The sequence below is a fragment of the Sphaerodactylus townsendi genome, linkage group LG10, assembly GCF_021028975.2.
Source record: "Sphaerodactylus townsendi isolate TG3544 linkage group LG10, MPM_Stown_v2.3, whole genome shotgun sequence".
Taxonomy (NCBI): domain Eukaryota; kingdom Metazoa; phylum Chordata; class Lepidosauria; order Squamata; family Sphaerodactylidae; genus Sphaerodactylus; species Sphaerodactylus townsendi.
Window position 1 is genome coordinate 67,803,584 of NC_059434.1, and position 24,528 is coordinate 67,828,111.

At 43.9% G+C, this 24,528-nt stretch overlaps 2 protein-coding genes across 3 annotated transcripts in view; one reads left to right on the forward strand and one right to left on the reverse strand.

Moving 5' to 3' along the window:
• Positions 1–6,732, forward strand: part of MANBA (mannosidase beta) — a 70,109-nt gene extending 63,377 nt beyond the window's left edge. For both annotated transcript variants that reach the window (XM_048509218.1, XM_048509219.1), the window contains 4 exons: positions 146–290; positions 5,030–5,172; positions 5,582–5,839; positions 6,261–6,732. In XM_048509218.1, the coding sequence (XP_048365175.1) occupies positions 146–290; positions 5,030–5,172; positions 5,582–5,839; positions 6,261–6,485 (771 nt within the window). In that variant the 3' untranslated portion in view covers positions 6,486–6,732. The remainder of the gene's footprint in view (positions 1–145; positions 291–5,029; positions 5,173–5,581; positions 5,840–6,260) is intronic.
• Positions 6,733–7,717: 985 nt separating this feature from the next.
• The window catches only part of NFKB1 (nuclear factor kappa B subunit 1), a 77,154-nt gene continuing 60,343 nt past the window's right edge, over positions 7,718–24,528 (reverse strand). The window contains exons 16-24 of the mRNA XM_048509220.1: positions 21,490–21,604; positions 19,936–20,137; positions 18,298–18,467; positions 17,728–17,830; positions 15,381–15,505; positions 14,363–14,429; positions 11,647–11,819; positions 10,609–10,735; positions 7,718–8,568 (exon numbers count right to left, since the gene is read on the reverse strand). Coding sequence (XP_048365177.1) covers positions 8,381–8,568; positions 10,609–10,735; positions 11,647–11,819; positions 14,363–14,429; positions 15,381–15,505; positions 17,728–17,830; positions 18,298–18,467; positions 19,936–20,137; positions 21,490–21,604 — 1,270 coding nt within the window. The 3' untranslated portion in view covers positions 7,718–8,380. The remainder of the gene's footprint in view (positions 8,569–10,608; positions 10,736–11,646; positions 11,820–14,362; positions 14,430–15,380; positions 15,506–17,727; positions 17,831–18,297; positions 18,468–19,935; positions 20,138–21,489; positions 21,605–24,528) is intronic.

Genomic DNA, 24,528 nt, shown 5'->3' on the forward strand with positions numbered 1-24,528 from the left:
GTTTTAAAAGAGAGGCTGAATAGCTATCTGTCAGGAGTGCTTTATGTGTTCCTGCATTGCAGGAGGTTGGACTTGATGGCCCTTGGGGTCCCTTCCAACTCTATGGTTTTAACAATATTGACTGGTGCCTGCTTTGCTGTATTAGGTCATGCAGGCTCAGTGTATCAAGGTGCAAACAGAGTTCTATCGTCGCAGTCAAAGCGAGATAATCAACGGGGAAGGTCGGACGATGGGGGCACTGTACTGGCAACTCAATGATATCTGGCAAGGCCCTTCCTGGGCTTCTCTTGGTAAGTCTTGTTAGGCTAAAGTAAAACTGGCAGCTGTGCTTTTTTGTAGTGTGTGTGTTATACATTTCTTTGCATGCGAAAGTTCTTTTTTTAAAAAGTTTTTTATTTGTACTTCAAAATCACAATCAAAAACATACATAAAAACAGAAATTCAGTAAATTACAAAGTACTAATTTCATATAGATTTCCAGTTTCGTCTATGCCAAATATCAACCCTTAAACCCTATACCTTCATCACTTGGGCATTAGATATCAAAATGGAATTAAATCTTCAACATCATTAATAAATGGGCTCACTTTTCTCCATTAGATCTTAATTTAACAATCCTCAGCTTTCAAAACCACTAGTCATTAATTTATTTTTGCACATAAAAGTTCTGAAAGGCAACTTAGGAACTGACGGTGCTAACTTGTCAAATGGAGTGATGCTTGATGTTAAAGGGAAGGTTCTAGCAGTTGCTTTGAGTCTGTGCTGCTGGCTTCCAGGAGATGTGTTTGTGAGAGCTGTTTTGCTTGAGACATTTCCCCCTTGTGCAGTCAGCATCTCCTTCTGAAAGACGGCTTGCGGAAAGTAGGAGAGAACTGAAAACCGAGGTTTTAATTAGGTCTTAGATTTAAGCTTCCTTTTTACACAGGATGTAGTTGTTTGTTTTGGTTTGAGCAGACTTTTCCTCCCTAGGGTTCTGTGTTGAGAAAACACAAAGCTATATCAGTTTAACTAGCGCACGACTCTTGTATAGGCTGGCAAGAGCTTTCCGGCAGGAGATGCGTTTCTTGAATGGCAGGAGATGTGTTTCTTGTTTCTCAGCCCTACTGCTTCTCTGGTTTACGGTGGCCTCTTGAACTTTCTTGAGAGTTGCGTGCCTGTGTTGAGAAGCAAACTTTATTGCCATCTGCCACTTCGACATTATATTGCAGAGCGAGTGGAGTGGAGAACTGGGTTTGTTTCCCTATTCCTTCACATGCAGCCTGCTGGGTGACTTTGACTCAGTTGCAGTTCTCAGAACTTGCACAGCCTCTATCTCACAAGGTGTCTGTTGTGAGAACGGGAAGGGAAGGCTATTGTAAACTGCTTTGAGACTCCTTAAAGATAGGTAGGCCCTTTCTGCACCGCAACGGTGCGGGGGTGCGTTGGTGTAAAAGACGCTGACGCACCCCCCCCCCCCCGGGACCGCACCCGGGACCGCACCATCCCTGAAAGCGTACCTCGTCCCCTGGCCTTCGGCTCATCGCAGAGGCCAGGAGACACCCCCCCACACATCGCTCTAGAGCAATGGCTCTAGAGTCGCAGGCCAGGGGGGCGTTTCCCCTGGCCTCTGCAACGAGCCAGAAGCCAGGAGACAAGGTACGCTTTCAGGGATGGTGCGGAGGACATGGCGCCTTCCAGCCGCTGCTTTCGGAAAACCTCGCTCGGGAATTGAGGTTGGGAAACAGTGGCTTCGCGCCGCTGGGGGGGGGAGCGAGGGCCGTGCTGCTGCGATGCAGCAACGCCCCCCATGCGAACAGCTCCCTAGGGATGGCGTTTTTGCCGTGCGGAAAGGGCCATAGAGAAAAGTGGGGTAGAAAATCCAACTATTCTTCTTCAGAAGTGAGAGCATAATAAGGTGGCCTTCAGTGCTGTAGCCAGTGGATCCAGGTCCACTGCAGGGAAGTTCAGGTTTTGTTCAGCTTTCTTTAAAGTAAGGGCCATGATATATATGAGAACTGTTGTAGTGGAATGACTAGATTAGGGGTGGCCAACCTATGGTGCTCCAGATGGTCATGGACTACAGTTCCCATCAGCCCCTGCCAGCATGGCTAATTGGCCATGCTGGCAGGGGCTGATGGGAATTGTAGTCCATGAACATCTAGAATGCCATAGGTTGGCCATCCCTGAGCTAGATAATTAGGTTAGGATCTGGGAGACCCAGGTTCAAATTGCCACTCTGTCGCGGAAGCCTGCTTGGTGACCTTCTGCCTATCATTCAGTCTTCGCCTAACTTACCTCGCAGGGTTGTTGTGCGGATGACATGCAGGAGAGGAGATTGATGTAAACTGCTTTGGGTCCTCCCTGGGAAGGAAAGCGGTGTATAAATGAAGTAAAAAAACGCATTGAATATTATTTGTCCCATTTTTACCTTGTTCATTTTGCAAGGAGTTCTTCATAAGTATCTGTCCCCACTTCTGTTTTATCCTCACCACAGTCTTGTGAGGTAGGGCTGGCTAAAAGATTGTAACTGGCTTAAGGTTACCTATTGAATCTGGTGTCTGAGTTGGGATTTGAATGCAGGTTTCCCAAATTCTAGTCTAACGCTACATCACATTGGCTTTAAACCCACTGCAGAGGCAGGGCTACCAGGGGGCGGGCGGTGCACGGTTTTGGGTCATGTGGTGGGTGCGAAATTCCCCCCTTCCCCAGGCCCCTCCCCTTCCCCCGTGGCGCCCCCTTGCGGCACCCCACCCCCACCCCCTTCCCACACCTACCTTAGTTCCTTTCCTTTTCCTAGAACTTTTTCAGGCTGAAAAATAGACCTGTTCATAGTACAGGCTAAAAATGGCCTGAGGAACTACAGTTCCCAGGAGTCGTTGGAGCTCTCAAGGTCTCCTGGGAAGTATAGTTCCCATCAGGCCATTTTTAAGCCTGAACTGTGAATAGGCCTTTTTTTCAGACTGAGAAAGTTCTAGGAAAAGGAAAAAAACTAAGGTAAGTGTGGGAACGGGGGGTGCCATGGGGGGGCATGGGGGGTTGGAAAATATAGACTGCGCACCAGGTGCAATTTGGCCCAGCTACGCCTCTGATCCACTAGCAATCCTTGTCTCCTGTGTATCTGTCAAGTGGCTTGCACTTGGTGGCTGATAGCACTTAACATCTGCTAGTCAGATTTCAGTGAGCCATACCCTCCAAAGGCTTCGTGCTGCCCCTGACTTGCTTTGTAATTCCATAACAGCTGAAGCAGTGGGTCACGGCTTCTGTTCCTGGCTGTTCATTTGAGTTCCATCAGCCCTCTCACAGTGTGTTTTTTTGAAAGGGAAGAATGCTAAAAATTCAATAGCACTTTCTCAGCTTCCACACCACTAATGTCACCTTGACATACTTGGTTGAGGATGCGCAGTTTGCTTGATCCGATGACTCAGTTTTGCTCACCTATTATCCCGAAGAAGACATTAAGAGCTGTCAGCTCTGACTCTGGCCCCTCTTGACAGGAGATTCAGAGAATACTTTAAAAGAAAAGAGAAATGCAATAGTTGAGTCACTGCCTCTTCTCGTGCAGTATAGTTGCTCGAAACATGGTTCTGTAAACAGGAGATAGCTATGCCACTGCCAGTTCTAAAGTTTGTTTTGTACATAGTTGGATTTGCCGGTGTGTGGCCCCTAGAATGTGCCTCCACTTATCTTTTCACCCCCCCCCCCTTGAAATGGATGATCACACAGTGATCAAGTACACACCCACCTGGATGTATTTGCCTCGAAAGCGTGTTTCATTAGATGTATGTTTCATCACATGAGTCCACAACCTGCTGCCTGGTGGGATGGGGCTAATGTAGAAACTGTTCCTGAAGATTAGCAAGGTGCAACAAGGGGAGCCAGCGTGGTACAATGTTTAGGGGCTGCTGGACTCTATCTGGTGGACTGGATTTGTTTCCTCGCTGCTGCACATGAAACTTGCTGGGGGACCTTGGGCCAGTCACAGTTCTCTCAGAACTTTTTCTGCCTCACCTGTTGTGAGGAGGAGGAGAAGGAGTTGGCAAGCTGCTTTGAGACTCCTACAGATGAGAAAAGCAGGGAATTAATCCAAAATTCCTACTGCTTCCAATACCCTGCTGCCTTTCACATTTGACTGCAAACTTGGGGGACTTGTTCCTTCAGGAGAAAAAGAGAAAAGCGTCCTGCAGAAAGAGAAGAAAATATAATACTGAAGTAAAAGCATACCAGGAAGCTTTTTTCCCAACCAGAGAATTAATGGAGGGAACTGAATCGCGCCCGGAAAGAGCAAAAGCAAAGAATCCGTTGCCGTCTTCCGGCTGTTCCTTTGTCATTGCGATGCTTGCATCTGTCTGGGGTCTGGTTCGCCCTGTCAGATTCAGAGAGACTGCAGAAACTGGGCTGTAGTCACTTGCATTAGGCACGATGTGGGTTTCTGGGAAAACATAGTCTGCATCATGGCAATAGATTCCAGTCTCCTGTGTATGTGCATCCCCGGTCCACGTATCCATTCTCAGTGCAGTCGTTTATCATTGGGCAAATCTCTGAATGGCAGCAGCTCTCCGGGGTCTCAGGTCTTTCACATCACTTACTGCCTTCTGTTTTTATCTGGGGATGTTGGGATTGAGCCTGGAACCTTCTGAGTGCCAAATGGGTGCCCTATGCCTGAGCCATTTCCCCTCCCGGCATTAGCTGAACTCTCAGGTTTCCCTGCATTGGGGCAGCCTCCCAAACTGTGTGCAAAACCTGCTGATGTCTTACTTTTGGAAGATACGGCGACTATACAGAGCGTGGCTGTCTGAAGGCTACAGAGTGTCCAGATGTGGCGTCAGGCCCAGTTCATCTGTCTTCGCAGCAGGGCTCCTTTTCTGCACAGCTGTTTCCCATTTTGCTTTGGTAGACTCATGGAGGTAGAACAGCTTGGGATGTTGTTGACTCCCAAGGGGATATTTGCATCAGGCACGCTCTCTTCTTGGGGCTCTGGATGTTGGTTTCTGGGCCAGTGGGCTCTTTCCAGTCTACGGCTAATATTTTCCCCTTTTGGAAACCTTCTCAGAATATGGTGGCAAATGGAAAATGCTCCACTATTTTGCTCGGCGCTTCTTTTCTCCCGTATTGCCCGTGGCGCATGAGGATGAAGATGTATTCTACATATATGGGGTCTCAGATCTCCACTCGGACACTGAGCTGACACTCAAAGTAAGTTCCCTCTTGCATTGGAATTGGAGTTAGAATTGGATACTTGGGGTTTTTTTTCAGACTTGCTCTTGTCATTCAGATTTGCTTTCAGATCAACTTTCTTTGTTTGTGCTGCCTTGCATTGCTAGCATGGGAGAGAGCAAGCAAGTATAAACTGGCAGCACAGTCCCAGCTCTGCAGTTTGCAATAAAAGATGTCAAATGCTAAATTTGGCATGCCAAAACAAAGGATGATTGCCTTAATTTAAAAAACAACAACCCATGATCTAACTGTATCTAAACTCTTAAATCCCATTGGTTTCAACTGGAGCGATTTGAAGATGTGTTTAAGGGAGCTGAGAACCTGGTCTTGATTAAAGCTTTGCTGTCTGCTAATCTCCTCCTCTTAATTTCCTTCTCCCCCTGCCCAGATCAGCCTGTTCCCTTGGAATTCTATGGAGCCGGCCTGTACTATGGCCAAAGAGGGTGTGACCATTAAGGCAGGAAGTGCTGTGGCCATCTATAAGGAGCCGATCGGTGAGCTTTTGAAAAGATGTGGAAACTGCACAAGGCAAAGCTGCGTTGTCACCTTTTACCTCACAGGAGGAGGCGAGCTGTCCAGCCCAAGCAATTACTACTTCCTGTCTTCGCTGAAGGATGCAGAGGGACTGCAGAAGCCACACCTTGCTGTAAGCACAGAATTACTTTCTGCGTTGTTCCAGTAATATTAAATCTCTCTCTTGGAAAGCCTTGGCACTCAAAGGGGCTACTTCTCTTGCTGTCAACGGAACCACAGAGCTGGAAGATGCACACTGGGAGGTCTTGGTCTCAACAAATTTGTGTTTTTTTAAAACTCATCCCTGCCACTCTTGTAAAAGCAGATGTCTTTTATACTGTGAAAATAGGCTGTTAGTTTAAGGCACTTCCCTTATATCTTGCATGATATTTCTGCAAACAGAATTAGTGTGTGTGTCTGTGGGTGTACACATGTTCGTGTGTATACACGCATACACACACACACTCACACACTAAAAAGCGCTCTATGAACTAAATTCCTGTAAATAATAAACAGCGTGAATAATGCTGGAACAACATTTCCCATCCTTTCAGGTTTCCGTGTCCCAAGCTCAAGATCACTTTCGGCTTATCCTGGAAACCACTGCAGTTGCTCCTTTTGTGTGGCTGGACGCCGGGGACATCCCCGGGACCTTCAGCGATAATGGATTTCTTCTCGCGGAGAAGAAAATGACGGTATTGTTCCATCCCTGGGAGGGCACCAGTGTGGCGGAGCTGAACAAGTCACTCAGCTTAACATCGCTGACAGACATTTCCTGAGGAAAGCCCTGAAGCGGCACAGAAGGCATAATGGAAATTGGAAGCTTTTTTCCTGGAACGAAACTGAGGTGCCCGGGGGATGCACAAGACGGCATAATTCAGCATCGTTCTCGTGGCAGCTTCTCATACACCTGAAGCTCTTAGCCAGCAAGCAGATGCCAAGAGCAAGGACTTCGCATTTTTTTTGAACGAGATGCAGCCGTGTGCCTGTTGAGACCCGTGAAATGAAGCACGTTGAAATATCCGATGCATTTTGTGCCTTAATTTCCATGCCTCTGAATAGCTGCTGTCCTTGAGGTAGGCTGGGGGATTCAGTAACACCGTGAAGTGTCACACCCAATAGTCAGAGGAGATAAAAATGCAAGTGCCTTGGCTGTGAAAGGGAAGGCAGGAAGAGCATGGGAAGAGGGTAATGAGCATACACAAAGTACTTCTCCCCCCTTCAAGAGTAAAATCTGTCCATCACTCCAAGCAGCATCCGGCAGCAGAGGAAGGTCAGTGTCAAAATGCAACATCTTCACAGTCAGGAACTGTGGCTTTCAGGTAGACCTGAATTTTAGAATCTGTCAAATGCTGTTCGGAAGAAAGGCGACAGGGAGAAAGAGTCCTCAGTCAGCATTCTCTTTTTTCCTTATTTGTGTACTTGAATCGCCCCCCCACTCACACATCCTCTCCTACCCTGCCCAGTTTCCCAAGAACCTTTGCACCTCTTACTTGTGGTCTTTTTGAAAGTCAGAAAGAAAGTGTGCATGCATATCTCGAACAGATTTGTCATGCTTGCCTGACTCATTAGAAACAAGCAGAAATCTTTCATGTTCTCACTGGGGGTAGGAGAGCCTTTTCATAATTCTGCCCTTACAGATTTAGAATTTTCAACCACTCTTCTACATGAGTAGCAGACTCTAATATGGTGAACTGGGTTCATTTTCCTCCTCCCCATAAATCCTGCTGGGTGACCTTGGGCTAGTCATAGTTCTCTCCGAACTGTCTCAACCCCACCTGCTTCACAAGGTGTCTGTTGTGGAGAGGTGAAGGGAAGGTGATTGTAAGCTGCTTTGAGATTCCTTAAAGGTAGAGAAAATCAGGGTATAAAAACCAGCTCTTGTTCTTTTTATGGAAACTGTACCTCAGTAAATGCCTACTTTCAGCACAGTTCCTATTATGAGTGTTTAGGCAATCAAGCTCCTACAGCCTCCTTGCAGTGGGACCAGAACACATCAACACGGAAAATATTCTGTTTTGCTTTTTTATTATAAAAGTAAAATAAAAAAACGAAGCTTTTAAAAAGCAATTTTTCTTAACAGTATTTACTCGAACCCCCAACATATTTACAAAATAGAGATTCTAAAACAGTATGATAAAAAAGCTTGTGCTTGAATCACTTTATGAGCAACGAATGAAAATTTAAATACGTTTTACTAAAATATACATTTTACTTCCCAGCGTATCTAACTTGATCACTTTCTGTGATTAATTTGTGCTTCACAGCTTTGGACCAATGTCAATGTCTTTTATGTAACTTTCACTGAACAGCAAGAAGGCAGTTTAAATTTATATTACTAATGAAGATCTTCGGAAACAAGAAAATACTCTCAAATGCTAATCCAGATCTTCTCACTTCATAAGAAGCCAACCGCTTTTTGTTGAAAAATCCTGCTTTTTCTTCTAGTGCAGTGGTTCCTAACCTATGGGTATGTGCCACAGCATTTTGGAGGTTCGCAAGAAAATTACATAATGGGGAATATGGGAGTACAATTTTAGGGAAATGGGTTGCCAAGGGATACATCAGTGAAAAAGGCTGAGAACCACTGTCCTAGTGCATTTTGGATTTTTAAAAGATAAAGACACTGCTTCTCTTTTCTCTGCAGAGAGCTTTACTTGGGCAGTTCAGGTCATTAAGTGGCTTCAATTTTGCCCTGTAGTAAGTTGTCCTGTCTGTATCCTGGGTCCAGTTTTGTAAGTGTCACTGGTGACTCGCTGGTGAAAGACTCAGAAAATGTAAAGCTGAGTTTGCGGAGGGAGATCTCTACACCACTGTCACAAATGCTTTCAGTGTCTTGGAATTTGGGACTGCAGATTTCACCTGAGTAGAGAAAAAGAAGACTATGATGTAGTCTGGTTTAAAAAACAGAAGACATGCTGATATGTTACAGAGATGAGCATTAAAACTGGTTCAGTGGAGCAATCCATAGGCTCCTGGTTTTCCTCCTGATCCAACATAAAGCAAAGGCTAATTATTCTTTCTATGTCTGCCATCAGTCAATCTGCTGACCTCCAAGTTCTTAGGGAAAGCCTGGAATTCTGTGGAAGAGAACATGCTTAGTAGGCAAAGTATCAGGTTCAATTCTGGCATTGCCAGAATATAACAAGCAAAGAGCCAGCATGATGTAGTTGTTAAAAGTGGTCGCCTTTAATCTGGAAAATTGGGTTTGATTCCCCACTCCTCCACATGAGTGGCGGACTCTAATCTGGTGAACTGTTTCCCTGCTCCTACATATAAAGCCTGCAGGGTGACCTTGGGCTAGTTACAGTTCTTTGGAAGTATCTCAGCCCCACCAACCTCACAAAGTGTTTGTTGTGAGGAGAGGAAGGGAAGGAGGTTGTAAATCGTTTTGAAACTCCTTTATGGTTGAGAAAAGTGGGGTATAAATCCAAACTCTTCTTGAAAGACCGCTGCCCAAGAGCCCGAAGACCTGCCCAAGCAAGACTGGGCTTGCTGTGCCAATAACCTGACCCAACACAAGGACATCTTCATGGTTTCTGAAGAGTCCTCTCTTTTTCCTCAAGTGGAGTCCCTCCCTTGGTGTTTGAAGTTTCCCAAAGTGCCCCAACTACACAGACCCATCTTGCAATTCCTCTGATGTGAGGACCAGTCAGTCTAGGAAACAATGAAATTACCTCAGAGATGCAGCAATGTGTCCTAACTGCTGTTCCATTGTTTGCATTACATTCAATGTCAGGCCAAGAAATTTAAAAACTCATCAGCACTTTTTCAAATAATGAGTTTTGTTTTTTGTTTTTAAAAATGAACTTGCTTTACTTAACCCTTTATAGCTTAAGAGCTAGTATGGTGTACTGGTTAAAAGCTGTGGACTCTAATCTGGAAAACCAGGTGCCCTTCACATGAGCGGTGGACTCTTATCTGGTGAACTGGATTTGTTTCCCCGCTCCTACACATGAAGGCTGCTGGGTGGCCTTGGGCTAGTCACAGTTCATTCAGAACTCTCTCAGCCCCACCTCCCTCACAAGGTGTCTGTTGTGGGGGGAGGAAGGGAAAAGGAGTTTGTTAGCTGCCTTCAGTCTCCTTACAGGAGAGGACGGTGGAGTATAAATCCAAACACTACTTCTTACCGAGGAAACTATTAAAGTGGTATAAATGAATCTATGAACTCTCAGTGAATTGAACTCTGCTTCCAAAGCCTTGAAACATTGAAGAAAGAATGCTCCCTAGGAGGAAGGAGGTAGAAAGAGAACGTCCCAATTCAGGCAGTGGTTGTCATTTTGAACACGTGAAACTGCCTGACACTGAATCAGAATTTTTGGCCCTTCAGGATCAGGACTGTTGTGCTCAGACTGGCAGTCACTCTCCAGGGTATCAGATTTTTCACATCACCTTTAACTGGAAAGGCTGGGGAGTGGACTTAGGACCTTTTCCATACCAAGCAGGATCTCCACTGCTGAGCCTCCACCCTTCTGGAACTCAGAGGCTCATTCCACACATGCAGAATAATGCACTTTCAAACTGCTTTCAGTGCTCTTTGAAGCTGTGCGGAATAGCAAAATCCACTTGCAAATAGTTGTGAAAGTGGTTTGAAAACGCATTATTTTGTGTGTGCGGAAGGGGCCATACAGACATTTGTATCCTACTCTTTTTCTAAGAAGCGCAGGACAACATTTTAACTTATCGAGGGCCCTGAAAGGTAGAATATGAATGAGTGGCTGACTCAGTTACGACTGCCCACTGAGCTAGGCAGGGACTTGAAACTAGGTCACTGTTTGTCTTCTAGTACTGTCTCTACAATAGGAAATGAATACACTGGACCAATTGTTGTTGCAGTTTGCACGGAGTGGCATAACGTAAATCTTCCTATTTGTGTTTTCAAAGGAGGGAAAGGTGGCTCACCTTTCGTCTCCTCTTGGCGGGGCTGACTAGATGAGACGGACAATGCCTTCTGGATAATTTCAGCAGCTTCTGGATAGTCCATGTCTCTCAAGGCATCAACCAGCTCTCCTATTGTACCTCCAGAAACCTAAGAAGGAGGGAAAAGCCACCCAAAAAATTCAAAGTTAATTTAACTGAGACAAGTCTTGCTTTCCCAATAAACTGTATTGTCAGTGTTCCAACACAGGGACTCATTTCTTGACTGACAAGTTTATGGTTCTCTGGAATTGTGTCTCCATTGAGATCATAGAAGTATTAACCCCTTCTATGCCAATAAAGGCTTGCTTCTTAAGAAGTATTAACCCCAGGAAAAAGTTTCTTCAAAATGAATACATAAAAACAGAATCTTCACCACTAGAAGAACAACATAAGGTCCATATAGCAAAATCAAAACTATAGCCATGCTGGGATGAGGGGGTGGGAAACAAGCAAGGGAAATCTATGGTTGTCTAACTTCAGGAGCATAGGCAAAAGCTGCGTACGTAACTGCAGACAAGTCACAATCCACAAAGAAATCCCAGCAAGGGGCTTTCAATGCAAGTGAGAAGCAGAGGTGGTTTGCCATTGCCTTCCTCAGCAGAGTTGCCCTGGGTGGTCTCCCTTCCAAATATGGACCCTGTTTAGCTTCTAAGATCTGATGAGATTGAACTACAACATGCTGCCTTCCCTCTCCTGCAAAGACTACAATGGCAACAATCTCACAGAATCCTAAAATGGGTGGTTCTGCCCTTGTGCCCTCTTTAAAAGAAGCCATTGATCAGAACCGAACTTTCAGTTTCAAGCCCCACAAGCACATAGATAATATGAGACTAGCTCATCAAGCGCAGAGGAGTGCATGCATCGACTGATCCTCCACTAAACTGAGTACTAAAGCTCTTGCAGGTGGAGGAATCAGCAGACCTTTTGCGATTTAAAACTGCAAAACAGGAATTTTGCCACAGATGGTTATACACAACAGCTAGAGTGACCACTGGCTTTAACTACTCAAGATGCGATTACCTCATAATTGTCCAGAAGAGTTTTTGATGGAGAAGGACTCAATCGGAAAGCATTGTTTAGTATCCCCAGGCCCAATTTTTGAGCCAACATGGACCAGTTTTTGTTCAGATCAGGTACTTCGAGCAACTTGTAAAGCTGTAATTTAACATCCTCGCTCAGTTCTTTCATATTCCCTGCAAATGGTGAAAAGGAACACATGTAATATCCATAATTACAGGTACCGCCATCTTTGAAGTAATCTGAAATGCTGGCTGCATTCTTTATCCATCACTCCTCAAATGATAACAGATAGTTTTATATATAGCAGACTGCCAAAGAAAACTACAAATAAGCCTGTAGTACTGTAAGCCTTCTGTTGTAACTGGTGTCTGATCATCAAAATCTAACTGACAGATATCACATGACACAGCCTCATTCTAGGTTTAATTGGTATAGAACTGTGATTGGCCAGTAAACCAAATATAAGGCTGCAGTGTACTTAAGTCTGAGAGGCACTTGTCTTCGCACTGCCAGGCGGAGCACTTTGTCTGGGTGAGCTATATTTGTGAACAAATAAAAGTAGGACCGCTTCTGTGAAGCTGAGCTGCTGTGTGCGTCTGACTTCCTACTGCGTTCCAGCGTGTTGTGCAACTCTGCTACTGGGGCTTTACCCCATACCCTCACATTTTCTACCTATCACTCCTAAAATGACAACAGATAGTTTTATATATATAGCGGAAATGTCCTCATTGTACCACAGCGATTCAAACCATGGAACATATATTGCTCGGCTGCCCCAAATACGAGGGATCTAGGACCAGACTTTTTGCTCTTTGTCCTGTAATCTTTAATGAATACTCTACTGTGGGGAAGATTACGTTTCTACTAAACAATTCCACCTCCGAGATTTTAACTTTTGTAGCTAGGTTCCTTATAGAAACTTTGAAATGATTACCTGCGATGGTTCTCATGTATGGGATACTTGTTTGGACAATGTTGGCTGTTATATGGATTCTATGCCTAATAAAGGTTTATATATATATATAGCAGACTGCAAAAAAAAAAAACTACAAATAAGCCTGCAGTACTGTAAGCCTTCTGAGTTCAAATCTGGCCACATAAAACTGCCTTGTACCGAGTCAGCTTGATCCAGCAAAATCTGCATTATCTCCTCAGACTGGAACCAGCTCTCCAGAGTCTCAGAGGTCAGTCACTTCTCCTGCTATCGGATGCTTTTAGCTGGAGATTGAATCTGGGGTCTTCTGCATGCCCAGCACTGAGTCTCAGTCCTCTCGGATAGATGCCAGACATGAGGTATTTTTAAGGGTCTGCTGCGTCAGTCCATTTTAATCCCAAATAATGACACCAATAAATTCTTGGCAAGTGCTTCTGCGGGTATAGGATTGCTGCCCATTAGCTACTTCTGTCATGAAGACCAGTGTGCGACAATAGCTAGGTTGTTGGGTTTAGATATGGCACACCAGGTAGGTTCAAGTTCTTTCCCAGCCAAGAAGCTGATGGGTAGGCCTGTGAAACAGTTAAACTGTTCCTCAGCTTTAACCATCTCTCATAGAGCTGTTGAAACAGTTAAAAAGGGGGGAAAGGGGGAAAAACTCACAACACTTAGGCTAGGGGATTGTCCTTTAAAATTACAATAATAATTTCAAAACTATATATTAGACTGTATTGTCGAAGGCTTTCACAGCTGGGATCACTGGGGTGCTGTGTGGTTTCTGGGCTCTATGGCCGTGTTCTAGAAGCATTCTCTTCAGACGTTTCGCCTGCATCTGTGGCTGGCTTCCTTTCCTACTATCAGATCCTCTGAAGATGCCAGCCACAGATGCAGGCGAAACGTCTGGAGAGAATGCTGCTAGAACACGGCCATACAGCCCGGAAACCACACAGCACTCCTATATATTAGACTACTTGATTATTTGGCCCTCTACAAGTTGATATAGCAGACAAAGATCCAGTCTAAACTGCAACTGAGAAGAGTGAAAAGGCAAGGATAACACACAGTTGGGCATGGAAGACCCACTTAATATTTCATTTAATGCTCAATGGTTGATCATGAGCAAGTTAGCAGCTCTCCATCTTATGCTCCTCACCCAGTTGTTACAAGGATAAAGTGTCCTTGTGTATGTATATGTGTGGGATGGACCACATATACTGTCCTCAGCACTTTACGTAACGGGTGGGACAAAATGTAATAAGGACTATAGTCAGTGGTGGGATTCAAATAATTTAACAACTGGTTGTTTACAAGCACCATTTCAACAACCGGTTCTGCCGAAGTGATGCGAACCGGCTGAATCCCACCACTGACTATATAGTATAATTTGAAGGAAGAGGGAGAGATAGCACCACATGGCTGTTCTGGGAAGCAATGGAAGGCTTAAGGGGCATTAAGGGAGAGAAGGATGGATTTGTTTAAGAGAACAGGAAACTTGCAGCTGAAGTTATTGTGAAGCGCCCAGGACAGGAAGCAGCTTTTTGCACACCCATGACAAAAATAATTGTAGATCACAGAGTTGGTATGGAACAAAAAATATTTATACCAACTCACCTGCCTATGGTAGGCCTTACTCTCCACCCAAACCAACCAGCCCTGTACAAACCTCAATATGCCTGAAACAAAACGAATGGCTTATAGAGAAATATTTGTTCTGCAACAGCAAACAAGCCATGCACAATAGTAGAATGAAGAGTCTGTTTTTTCTCATTTAAATTTTCTTACCTTGTGTCAAAAGGTCATCAGAAGCCACCTTTGACTTACAGGGTTTGCCATTCAAGATATCATACACCTGTTTGAAAGGAACAGAGTAAACTTCTTGCATGACTATTAAAAACAAAACACAATCTTCATTCTCACCTTTCAGCATTCAGTTCAAGCATAATCTTATATTGCTCAGTTCATCAGTAATCTGATCCATTTTTCCCTCTCAGGCTGCACAGTATTAAATAGTCTCTCTGGGAACTAGCATGCATCTTAAAGTTTACATTGCAAAGCAATAAAATTCCCATGAACTTTGTTTACAACCGTATCTGCAGCTGGCAGTTTGAATAGCCCTCCCTAGCCTGATCTAATGAGAGCTTCAAGCTAAGCAGGGTCAGTACTTGGATGGGAAACCACCAAGGGAGACTGCAGCAGAAGGGAACAGCAAACCACCTCTGCTCCTCTTTTGTCTTGAAAACTCCATGGTTTTGGAGTCATCATGAGACAGTTATAATTTCACCGCACACGTTATTATTAGCAGCAATTGACAGCAAAGACAGAAGTAGTCCGGATTTTGGTCCCTCTTCTATCTGTCCTGAGCAATCTGGAATGGTGTAGTTGTTAACAGTGGACTTTCTCAAAAAGGTCTGGCTCACTGACATAAAGAGCACAACCTATGCCTTCAGAACATGAAGAATGTGTGTAGTTTCCAGCTGTATCTATCTTTTTCCCCCCATTCATTTCAGCAGTCTCCTTGTGTGAAGGAGAAACTGAAGATGTACCCCTAGAGTCCACAGTCTCTACTAGGGAGAAATGAATTGATCACCACTAGGGAGAAAGGGTGGGTATAAACGAAATGAAACAAAATAGAAGTAAATTTGCATTTTCTCAGACAACGAAACATTTCACACTGGCTCCATTTCATGTTTTTCTCCACGTGATGCTATGTGGAGGGAAGCAGCTACTTCTGATGCAGGGCCACTGCCCCTAGAATGAAGGATTTACCAACTTCTGAAATGTGGCACCAAAGGTCACTTGCCTCCCAGCTCGTTGCCATGTCTAAAGGTGTTGCTCGTGGGGTAGCCTCTTCATCGTCACTGTCTTTATCATTCCCGTCTTCCAGTTCAAACAGTGGCTCAAAGTTCTCAATGTAGGGATTTGCACCTTAACAGTTACATGAAACATACTGGTGAACAAACATGGACTTCTCTTACTGCCTTCCATGGTCAGTATGGTAAGGCATCTGCAAGCAAAGATGCGTGGCTTATCTGTTACCATCAGGAAGGGAGGATTCAGCCCAGAAGGAAATCTCCCATTCAGCCTAGAAGAGGCACTTGGATGGAGGGTTACCAAGAACCATGGAAGAGTAACACTCCCACTCTCTCCATAGGAGGGCGTCTGGGCATGAGCAAGAGGTGGCAGCCCAGGGAGGACATCTTACAGTAGCGCTCTCCAAACCTATGGCAGGTCCCAATGGCTTCTCTAGAATAGTTTCTTCTAGATTAATAAGCAGGTAAGACTCCAAAAGAATCTCTTTACCATCTGTGTGGCTTATTTTTACTTAAGTAGTTACTTAGGGCCTTGACCTGGATGGCCCAGGCTATGCTAGTCTCATCAAATTTTGGAAACTCAGCAAGAGGCAGCCCTGGTTAGTACTTGGGTTGGAGACCCCCCAAAGAAGTCCAGGGTTGCTATGTAGGGGAAGGCAAACCACCTCTATTCTTCTCTTGCCTAGAAACCTTATGGCGTCACCATTAGCTGCCACTTGATGGCACTTCCCACCCCCAGGTGCTCAGGACTAAGGGGTTAAGGAAAGACATTCTCCTGGGCAGGTCTCATTGAAATGTGCAAGGGCCCGGCCTAGTGAATTGTGCTCTAAATATCCTTTTGGAAAAGCTTTGGTGCATATGTGAGTAATTAAAAGGGAGCTCTTCACTCTTAGGAAACGCTACTGCACATAGGGATCTTTTTTAAAAAATGTGGGAGGTAATCTTTTAAATGAGTCAGACCTCAACCCTGTAGGATTTCACAGCTGGGCATCATCAAGGACCTGTTAGGACTAACTTCAGCCTGTTAAACCCAAAAGTATTAAATTATGATACTGGGCCTGAAGAGAAGGAGGAAAAACAAAAATGAAATTTATGACAAAAAATGGCCTTAAAAGAACATTCTTTAGTTCTTAAAATTCTTTTTGTTTCTTATTCCTCTCTCTTGTTTTTCTATTTTTTTAGAGCAGGGGTCTGCAACCTGCGGCTCTCCAGATGTTCATGGACTACAATTCCCATCAGCCCCTGTCAATTGGCCATGCTGGCAGGGGCTGAAGGGATTTGTAGTCCATGAACATCTGGAGAACCACAGGTTGCAGACCCCTGTTTTAGAGTCTTAAATGCCAAACATGATTTTTTAAATCCATTCTTGCCACCAGATGTGTTCAACCAGTAGGGGGAGCTCAAACGCTACATTTCAGTAAATCTAACTATTCTAAAGGAGTGCAATTATGTATAGTTATTTGTGCTTGTGAAGCTGAAGCCTACGGCCGTGATTGGCTGACCTGACATCCAGTTACCTAGGTAACAAAGCAAAGCCCTTCCCAGGACAAACTCTGCGCAGGAAGGGGAATTGTCAGTTTAGCTGTTATTACCTCACAGTAAAAGGCTGAGGACCGTGAAGAGGCCTTAAAAAGTAGAAAGTCTAAGCAACAGGATATCCAGAAGAAAGGAGACTGAAGAGCAGCCAACAGTCCAAGAAAGAAACGTGAAGCGAAGAACAAGACTTGACAAAAGGGCAGCGAAGACAACGAACTGGAAGATGAAGCAGCTGTTTAAGAGAGGAGGCTCTGAGGAAACTTCAACACATTTAAGGATCAGGCTATTGCTGAGGAAATGGAGAAAGATGTACTACAGCAGCTGGTAAACAGAAAGACAGCTGAAATAAGTGTGACAAAGGCAAGGACTTCAAAAACGGTGCTTAAGTGAAGGAACAAGTAGGAAGGAAGCAGGAAGGAAACGAGCCGGCTAACGAGAGAGCCACAAGACAACAACATAAGAGCAGCTAAATCTGAGGACCCTGAAAGGAATTCTGCCCATTGGCTCCTGCTGTCGCTGAGGCAGCATTCTGATATAGCAGTAGAACTAGAAAGTAGTAGTGATGAAGAAGAAGAAGAAGAGGAGGAGGAGGAGTAGTTTGGTTTTATATCCCCCCTTTCTCTCCTGTAGGAGACTCAAAGGGGCTGACTTTCCCATTGGTTTGGCCTATCCAATAAAAATATTTGGGAAGTGATTCAATGCCTTTAGGCAGTCTCTGAAATACACTGATTAATGGTGATTTTTTTCTTGGTCTGCATGCCAGTGAGGCCCTATTCTTCCTTAGCCATCCATGGCCCTTACCTGCAGCTTTGAGAAGCGCTGTTAGTTTTGTAGAACCCCTTCCAGCAGCTATGTGAAGTGGAGTGGTCCCATCGTACGTAACGCTGTCAACATTGGCATCACCCTGTTTTACGGTTTGAGAAAAATGCAGGTTAACCTAATGCAGCTATTGCTATTTTCCTATCACCTCAGAAGAAAAAAAGCCTGCAGAAAACTGAGACCTGTTTCAAAACATGATTCAATTGAGACTCCCACAGAAACTATGGTGCAACTTGGATCAGGGCCCCACAGTACACACTGTGTGTCTGTGGTAATACAATCCACAGAAATTAGAAATGACAAACTTATTCATAAATAGGAGAAACTCAAGGAAGAACCTGAATTATAAAATAGTAAGGGCACACATGGAGCCAATGATTTCAATTGAATTTTTGCTTCCAGGATATGCCTGATCAGCGCTATTGCTGGGTGTGGCTTGCAGGCTGTGTGTTGCCTACTTTGACTCAGGTGGGAGGATTACAATAAGAAGAGCAGCTCCTCCTTTAAAGAAGAAAGGAACCAGATAAAAGTTTTTGCCCTGCTGATGTTCACCTCAAGCAGAAGGCAGCCTGCCAAAGAGATATTTCCTTGTTCGACAGCCAGGTGCAAGGCAGTTCTCCCAGATTTTTGTTCCTGGGCGTTGACATCAACTCCAGCAGCAATGAGGCGTCTGAGGCAAGACGTGCTATTAGCCAGTACAGCTAGGTGGACAGCATTCAGACCTGCAAGGCAGAAACAGCACAGCGACCATGAGGAAGTTCATGCTACAAGGAGCATCAGAAAAAGGAAAACCAAATATGAGATGAAAACTCCAAAGGAGAATTGATGCATTGGAAAGCCTAATAGATTTGTTGCTAAAAGAGTTTTCCTGGGTTGTAGCCCACTTCATCCGACACATGAAGTGAAACAGCAGATATACACACAGTGAAAGAACAAAAAAAATCCTTGGGATTGTGGAGTTGAAAGGGATTTCTATGCAAATCTTGGAATGTATATGAAACTAAGCAGAGTGATCTCACACAGTAGTCACAGCCAATGCCACCTAGATATGTTGAGCAATTTAACACCGATATGTGCTGGAAGTATATACACCATGCATTTAAAAATATCAGAACAGCTTGCTAGATCAGACCAGTGGTCCACCTAGTCCAGCATCCTGTCTCCCCCAGAAGCCAACCAGTTGCCCTGAATGACTCCCCCACCCCAAAAAAGCATAGAGGTCAAGGCCCCCCACTGCTGCCTCCTCAGAAGTTTGCTGCCTCTGTAGATGGAGGGACTCTTCAGTCAAAAAGAAAAACAGCCAGTATGGCAGAAAGTAACAATAAACCGGAACAAAAACCTACCACACCAACGACTACCAAAATGTAAAGACACACAAGAATATTGTATTAAATGTGCAAAATGTCAGAAGGCAACAATAATGGAAAGCACAGTCACAATAATCACCAATGCATACCCATATAAAATATAGTTTACAACAACGCAATTTAAGTGCAAACTGAAGAAAAAGTTGTGTCCAAAGTGCACTGAAGAAAAGAAGATGAAAATTGATGGAAGACTCAGGTAAGTCCTTGTGTAACAACCTCAAGAACAGGTAAATCTTACTATCTTCCAACTGAGTATACAAACTTCAAGGTAATGTCTAGTAAATAACACTTTGAACGACTAACCCCTGAAATGGTTGGGATCGTTTGATAGCCAAATATCAATTATAGGCTGGAAAATCACACCCACATTATGGGCAGGCTATGAAACTCAGTGTCATTGACGAAGCAGTCCAGCCGCTGTGAAACGGGAGATCTGGAACTGCCTGTCTTCAACATCTTGAAGATATCTTAAAGATTTTGATGTTTATATACTCAGTTGGAAGACTTGCTTGTTCTTGAGGTTGTTACACAAGAACTTACCTGAGTCTTCCATCTATCTTCATCTTCTCTTTAGTATGCTTCAGGACGATTCTGCACGGCCATAGCCGGTGGTGCATTGGGACTGCTTGCACAGTCCTGTATGGGTAGTCCCGACACTGACGCTGCCCACAGGGGTGGCTCCACATGGAGCCCAGGATGTTTGCGAGGCACTTGCCTTTCCTTCCTGTGCAGCTCTGGATGGCTCGAAAGACATGCCCACACTGCCCTCTGACCTTCTAGAAACTAGAAATTCTGAGAATCCTCCGATGAGACATTTTCTTACCTTCACCATTAGGAAGGTCTTTCATCAGAGATGCCTCTTTGTGATGAAGCAGAACATTCAATACCTTCTCATCCCCTTGTTTGGTCGCCAGATGCAAGACTGAATTCCCATGCCGATCCAAAAGAGTCACATCTGACCCAGCTTTCAGCAAGGCCTTTACCCCTCCTGCCTGTTTTGTGATGACAGCCAAGTGTAGAGGACTCTGTTTGAAAAGGAGAAAATAATACTAGTCAAACAAGTGTATGCTAATGAATATACACAAAAACAACCCAGAGAAAATTCAATCGATCACAAACTCAAGTTGATTATCACGACAGATGACTCCCAAGGCACATCCTTGTGTAAGTAAGGTAGGTCCATATACAAAGTCCTGCCTCATCTAGCCGCCACCATCTTGAAAGATCAAGGGCACGCAGAACAACGTTGTAATTGTTGGACAGATTTCTATGGGAGTGGGAAGACTTTCAGATACACCAGCCTCAGGCTATTTAGGACTTTTCAAGGTAAGAACCACCACTCTGAACTGTGCTTGAAAATGAACGGGAAACCAGCAAGTTCTTTCAGTACTGATCAAGTATGTTTCCAATAACTCATTTCATTAGTGCCAATGTCCTGGGTCAACTGGAGTCTCTGAACAAGTTTCAAAGGTATCTCCACATAAAACACATTGCAACAATCTACCTTGGAAGGGAACAGAGCATGAATAACTTCAGCCACGCATTTCCAGGAAAGGACACAGCTGGCAACACAACCAAAGTCAGGTAAAGGTACTCTGTTCCACAGATACTCTCCTGCCAAGTTTCCATCATTTTGCAACCTGCTACCCTCATTAGGAAATAGATCTAAGTGATGCCCGTCCTCCCTCATGAAATTACATTCATCCTATGATGTCTGTGCACGTGCCAAAAAGTAATGATAAGGAGTAGCTACTGGTTGCAAGGCCTTTAGCATCTTCAAGCATGCAGGGTAATTGCTGTCAAAGGCATGCTGGAAGCAGTCTTGGAGTATGTTATCTCTACAGACCCCGATGGGTTCTGAGCATTCAAGGAGTGCAGACCAAGGAAGAAACTTGGTCTAAAAAACGAGTCCAGCTAATTTCGTGTTGTCTGTCTCATTTGAATCACATCTGAAACACGTGCCCCTGAGGCCTTTTCAACATCACCCATCCAAAAGTGTGCTTCATGCTAAAGAAGAAGCACGGAGGTAATTCACATCTTAATCCTTTTGACATGCTAGACCACACTTAGCCCTGTTCCTGACGATTAACATCTTGGTCTTCAAAACAACAAAAATAACATAAGGCTGCAAAGCAAAAACTAACCTTAGACAGCCCAAAAAACTACAAACTGAATGGAAAAATTCATTCCCTCGTGTTTTCCCCACACCTGAGTCTGTTCTCAATGTCATTGTGTCCCCAAAAACATAACTACCTTAACTTTGCACAGATTAATTGCTCAGAGTTCAACAGACATTAAAGAAAATTGCTTCATTTAATTCAGCCAAATGACAGCAAAGATGCTAAGAGAAAGGTCATCCTCCCTACTTGTCTCATACCTGGTACAGGTCATTTCTCATGTTGAGAACGTCGTCAGCATTCAGGTCTGCTATTACTTCTAAGAGGTTTCTCAGCAGCTCCACGTGAAGATGAATAATTGCTAAGTGAAGGACACTGGTGTTGGTCAAAAGAAGGGGAAAAAGAAATATGCGTCTAAGTTGCAAGACAGTGAACAGGTTGAGAGTTACATTTATTTACTTTGAAATACGCTTTATTAGAATATGGTCATTTTTGTGGGTATGAAAACATGAATGGAAGGACTGGCCCTGTTGGGCTTACATTTCATGCGTTATCACAAAGCTGGAACACAATTTAAGAAGAAGAAGAAGAAGAAGAGTTGGATTTATATCCCCGCTTTCTCTCCTGTAAGGAGATTCAAAGGGGCTTACAAACTCCTTTCCTTTCTCCCCTCGCAACAAACACCGTGTGAGGTGGGTGGAGCTGAGAGAGCTCAGAAGAACTGTGACTAGCCCAAGGTCACCCAGCTGGCATCTGTTGGAGGGCACAGGCTAATCTGAATTCCCCAGATAAGCCTCCACAGCTCAAGCGGCAGAGTGGGGGATCAAACCCGGTTCCTCCAGGTTAGAGTACACCTGCTCTTAACCACTGCGCCACTGCTGCTCCTCTGGATGTAAGGGAACAGACAGAACAGCCACACTTCCAGGAATTTATATCAATGGATATAGTCACATGAAGAAGGCTACAGCTGACCAGGTTTGCATTTGTCTATGGTAAACAGATTGTAAACTGTGTAGGAAGAATGCGTATAGAACCCTTCAATGCTGGATGTCAAAGGCAGAAAACAGTAGTCTGCAAAGTGTTCACTGCCTCACCATTTTGCAGGGAAATATATTCAGAATTTGTATAATTCCTAGAGTTGTCCTGAGACCTACCCAAGAAATTGTTTTTCCCGTGGGGGTTTCCCAAATGTTGGGCTGGCCATTGTTGTTTTTCATTTTAGTGCAGAATGTGAGTCAGTATTATAAGATTCAGATGGGTAACTGGAAAAAGCACAATGTAAAAAGGGGAAAACCCATACTTGATATATACACACTGGAAAAAAGTAGTTTTACAAAATCCCATTTTCTCTGGGGTTGTGATCATAGTTTCGAGGATTGTATTGATTCCTATTTAATAATTAATTCAGTATGGGAAAATGGTAAAGTTCATGAAAATCATTACCCTCCTTCTGCTTCACATACTTAAATGTGTATCTTATTTACCTATTTATTTAATGTATTCCCCACCCTTTCCTATAAAGCAGGGCTCAGTTCAGTTTACAGCAATAATCCATGAATATATATAAATTCAGCATGTTGTGTTGCCCTGCCCAGAATATAACTGTATTTCATCAAAAGGTAGGTAAACAGAATAAACAAAACAATAATGGAAAATCTTTAGGGTCAATTTCTTATTTCATGCAATGAAGTCTTGTGCTACGAACATTGTTTTGGAAGTCCATATTATAGCTCTCTGCATTTTAGGTTCCAAGAAGTGGATTTCTTAGACAGTTTGGAGCTATAAAGTAAGTGGGATTGAAGCCACATCAGGATAAGCACTGAATCACACATGGCGTGTATATTCATGTCACTACATCCTATTTTGGCCAAGAGGCTACATTACACATAAGAAAGCCTGGATTGCATTGGCTATCAGTTGTTCAAAAAAGTATCTTATGAGTTTGCAAATACAAATCCCCTGGAGTTCAACTATCTTAGTTGCCAATAAAAAAAATAACAATACTACAGGAATAAATGATGTGCTTGGAGATATTTGCAAGTTCTTTTTAGCTAAATACAATCACTTTCCCCTCCTTTTCCATGTAGTGCTGGAAGAACAAACTTGAAGAATAACACTAATGTATTACCATTTATACTCTCAACACATTTGATATTACATGCTTGATATTTGATTCTATCAGCAATCCTATGGTTTTGTTATTTAAAGTAAATCCTGTGGCTTAATTATTGAAACTATTAATTATTGAAACTAATTTAAAATATTAAAAGGGAGCAGATATCAAAATGATATCCGAACAAATCAGTTCTTTAAAAAAAAGTCTTCTATCACTTCTGCAAAACGCTTGTTTATTTCAGTGTGTCTCCAGGGAAAGAGAATTTCACAACAGTAGAACAATCCGCCAAAACATCTGTCCTTGGGCTCTCAGAGTACAAATTCGGTTCAAAGAAAGTTGGTCAAGAGGATGATTGCTGAGGTTAAAGAGCTTAAAGATCAGCATGCCCTCCTACGAATTCTGCGTCTAATTATCCTTCTCCAAGTACTTCCTCCCAGTCAAGACAGAAGAACCAGATCAACAACAGAAGAACCAGATCAAGAGGCTTAGCATGAAGACAAGATCCACAGCTATGTTACAATATATGAACTAATCTCTCTCAAAGAAAGGAATTTCCCATTGTGACAAGCCTTCCCCCCGTCCCTCCGACTAAGAAGGTACACACAGCCTCAATTTTGGGGACTAGGTTTGTTTTGAATTACAAACCTTCCCTTCCAGGTGATCTACAGGTAGTGTATGTATAAGCTTTGGGTTCTCTGTTGTGAGGTAAGAGATTGAGATCACTGAAGTTGGGATTAATACATACAAAACTAAGAAGATATATTTATTTACAGATCAGTTTTAAGGGAAATAAACCAGCACTATGGGTCTCTAGGTAGACAACGTAGAAACCTGCCTGAGGCACAAACATTTAAACTGGTTATGACATTAGAGAGTGATTAGACTTTTCTGCAATGCTTTCAGGCACAAACAGACTTTTATTTAGCCACTAGGTTGGATCCTCTCTGTCACACAGGATTCCACCCACACCAGCCTGCCCTTTCTCCAGAATCAGACTAAGAGTGCCATCCAGATTCCCTGCAGTGGCTGGAGGAGGTGTGGCGAAGGCGGCTCTGTGCCACCTCCAATGGGCTTTCCAGACGAAGGGGGAAAAAGCAACCCCACCCCGCTGCTGGGAAGCCCTCATGGTGCTCAATGGATTTATGCCCCAAGTCCAGGTCTGGGGCAACGGTGCAACTGGCCA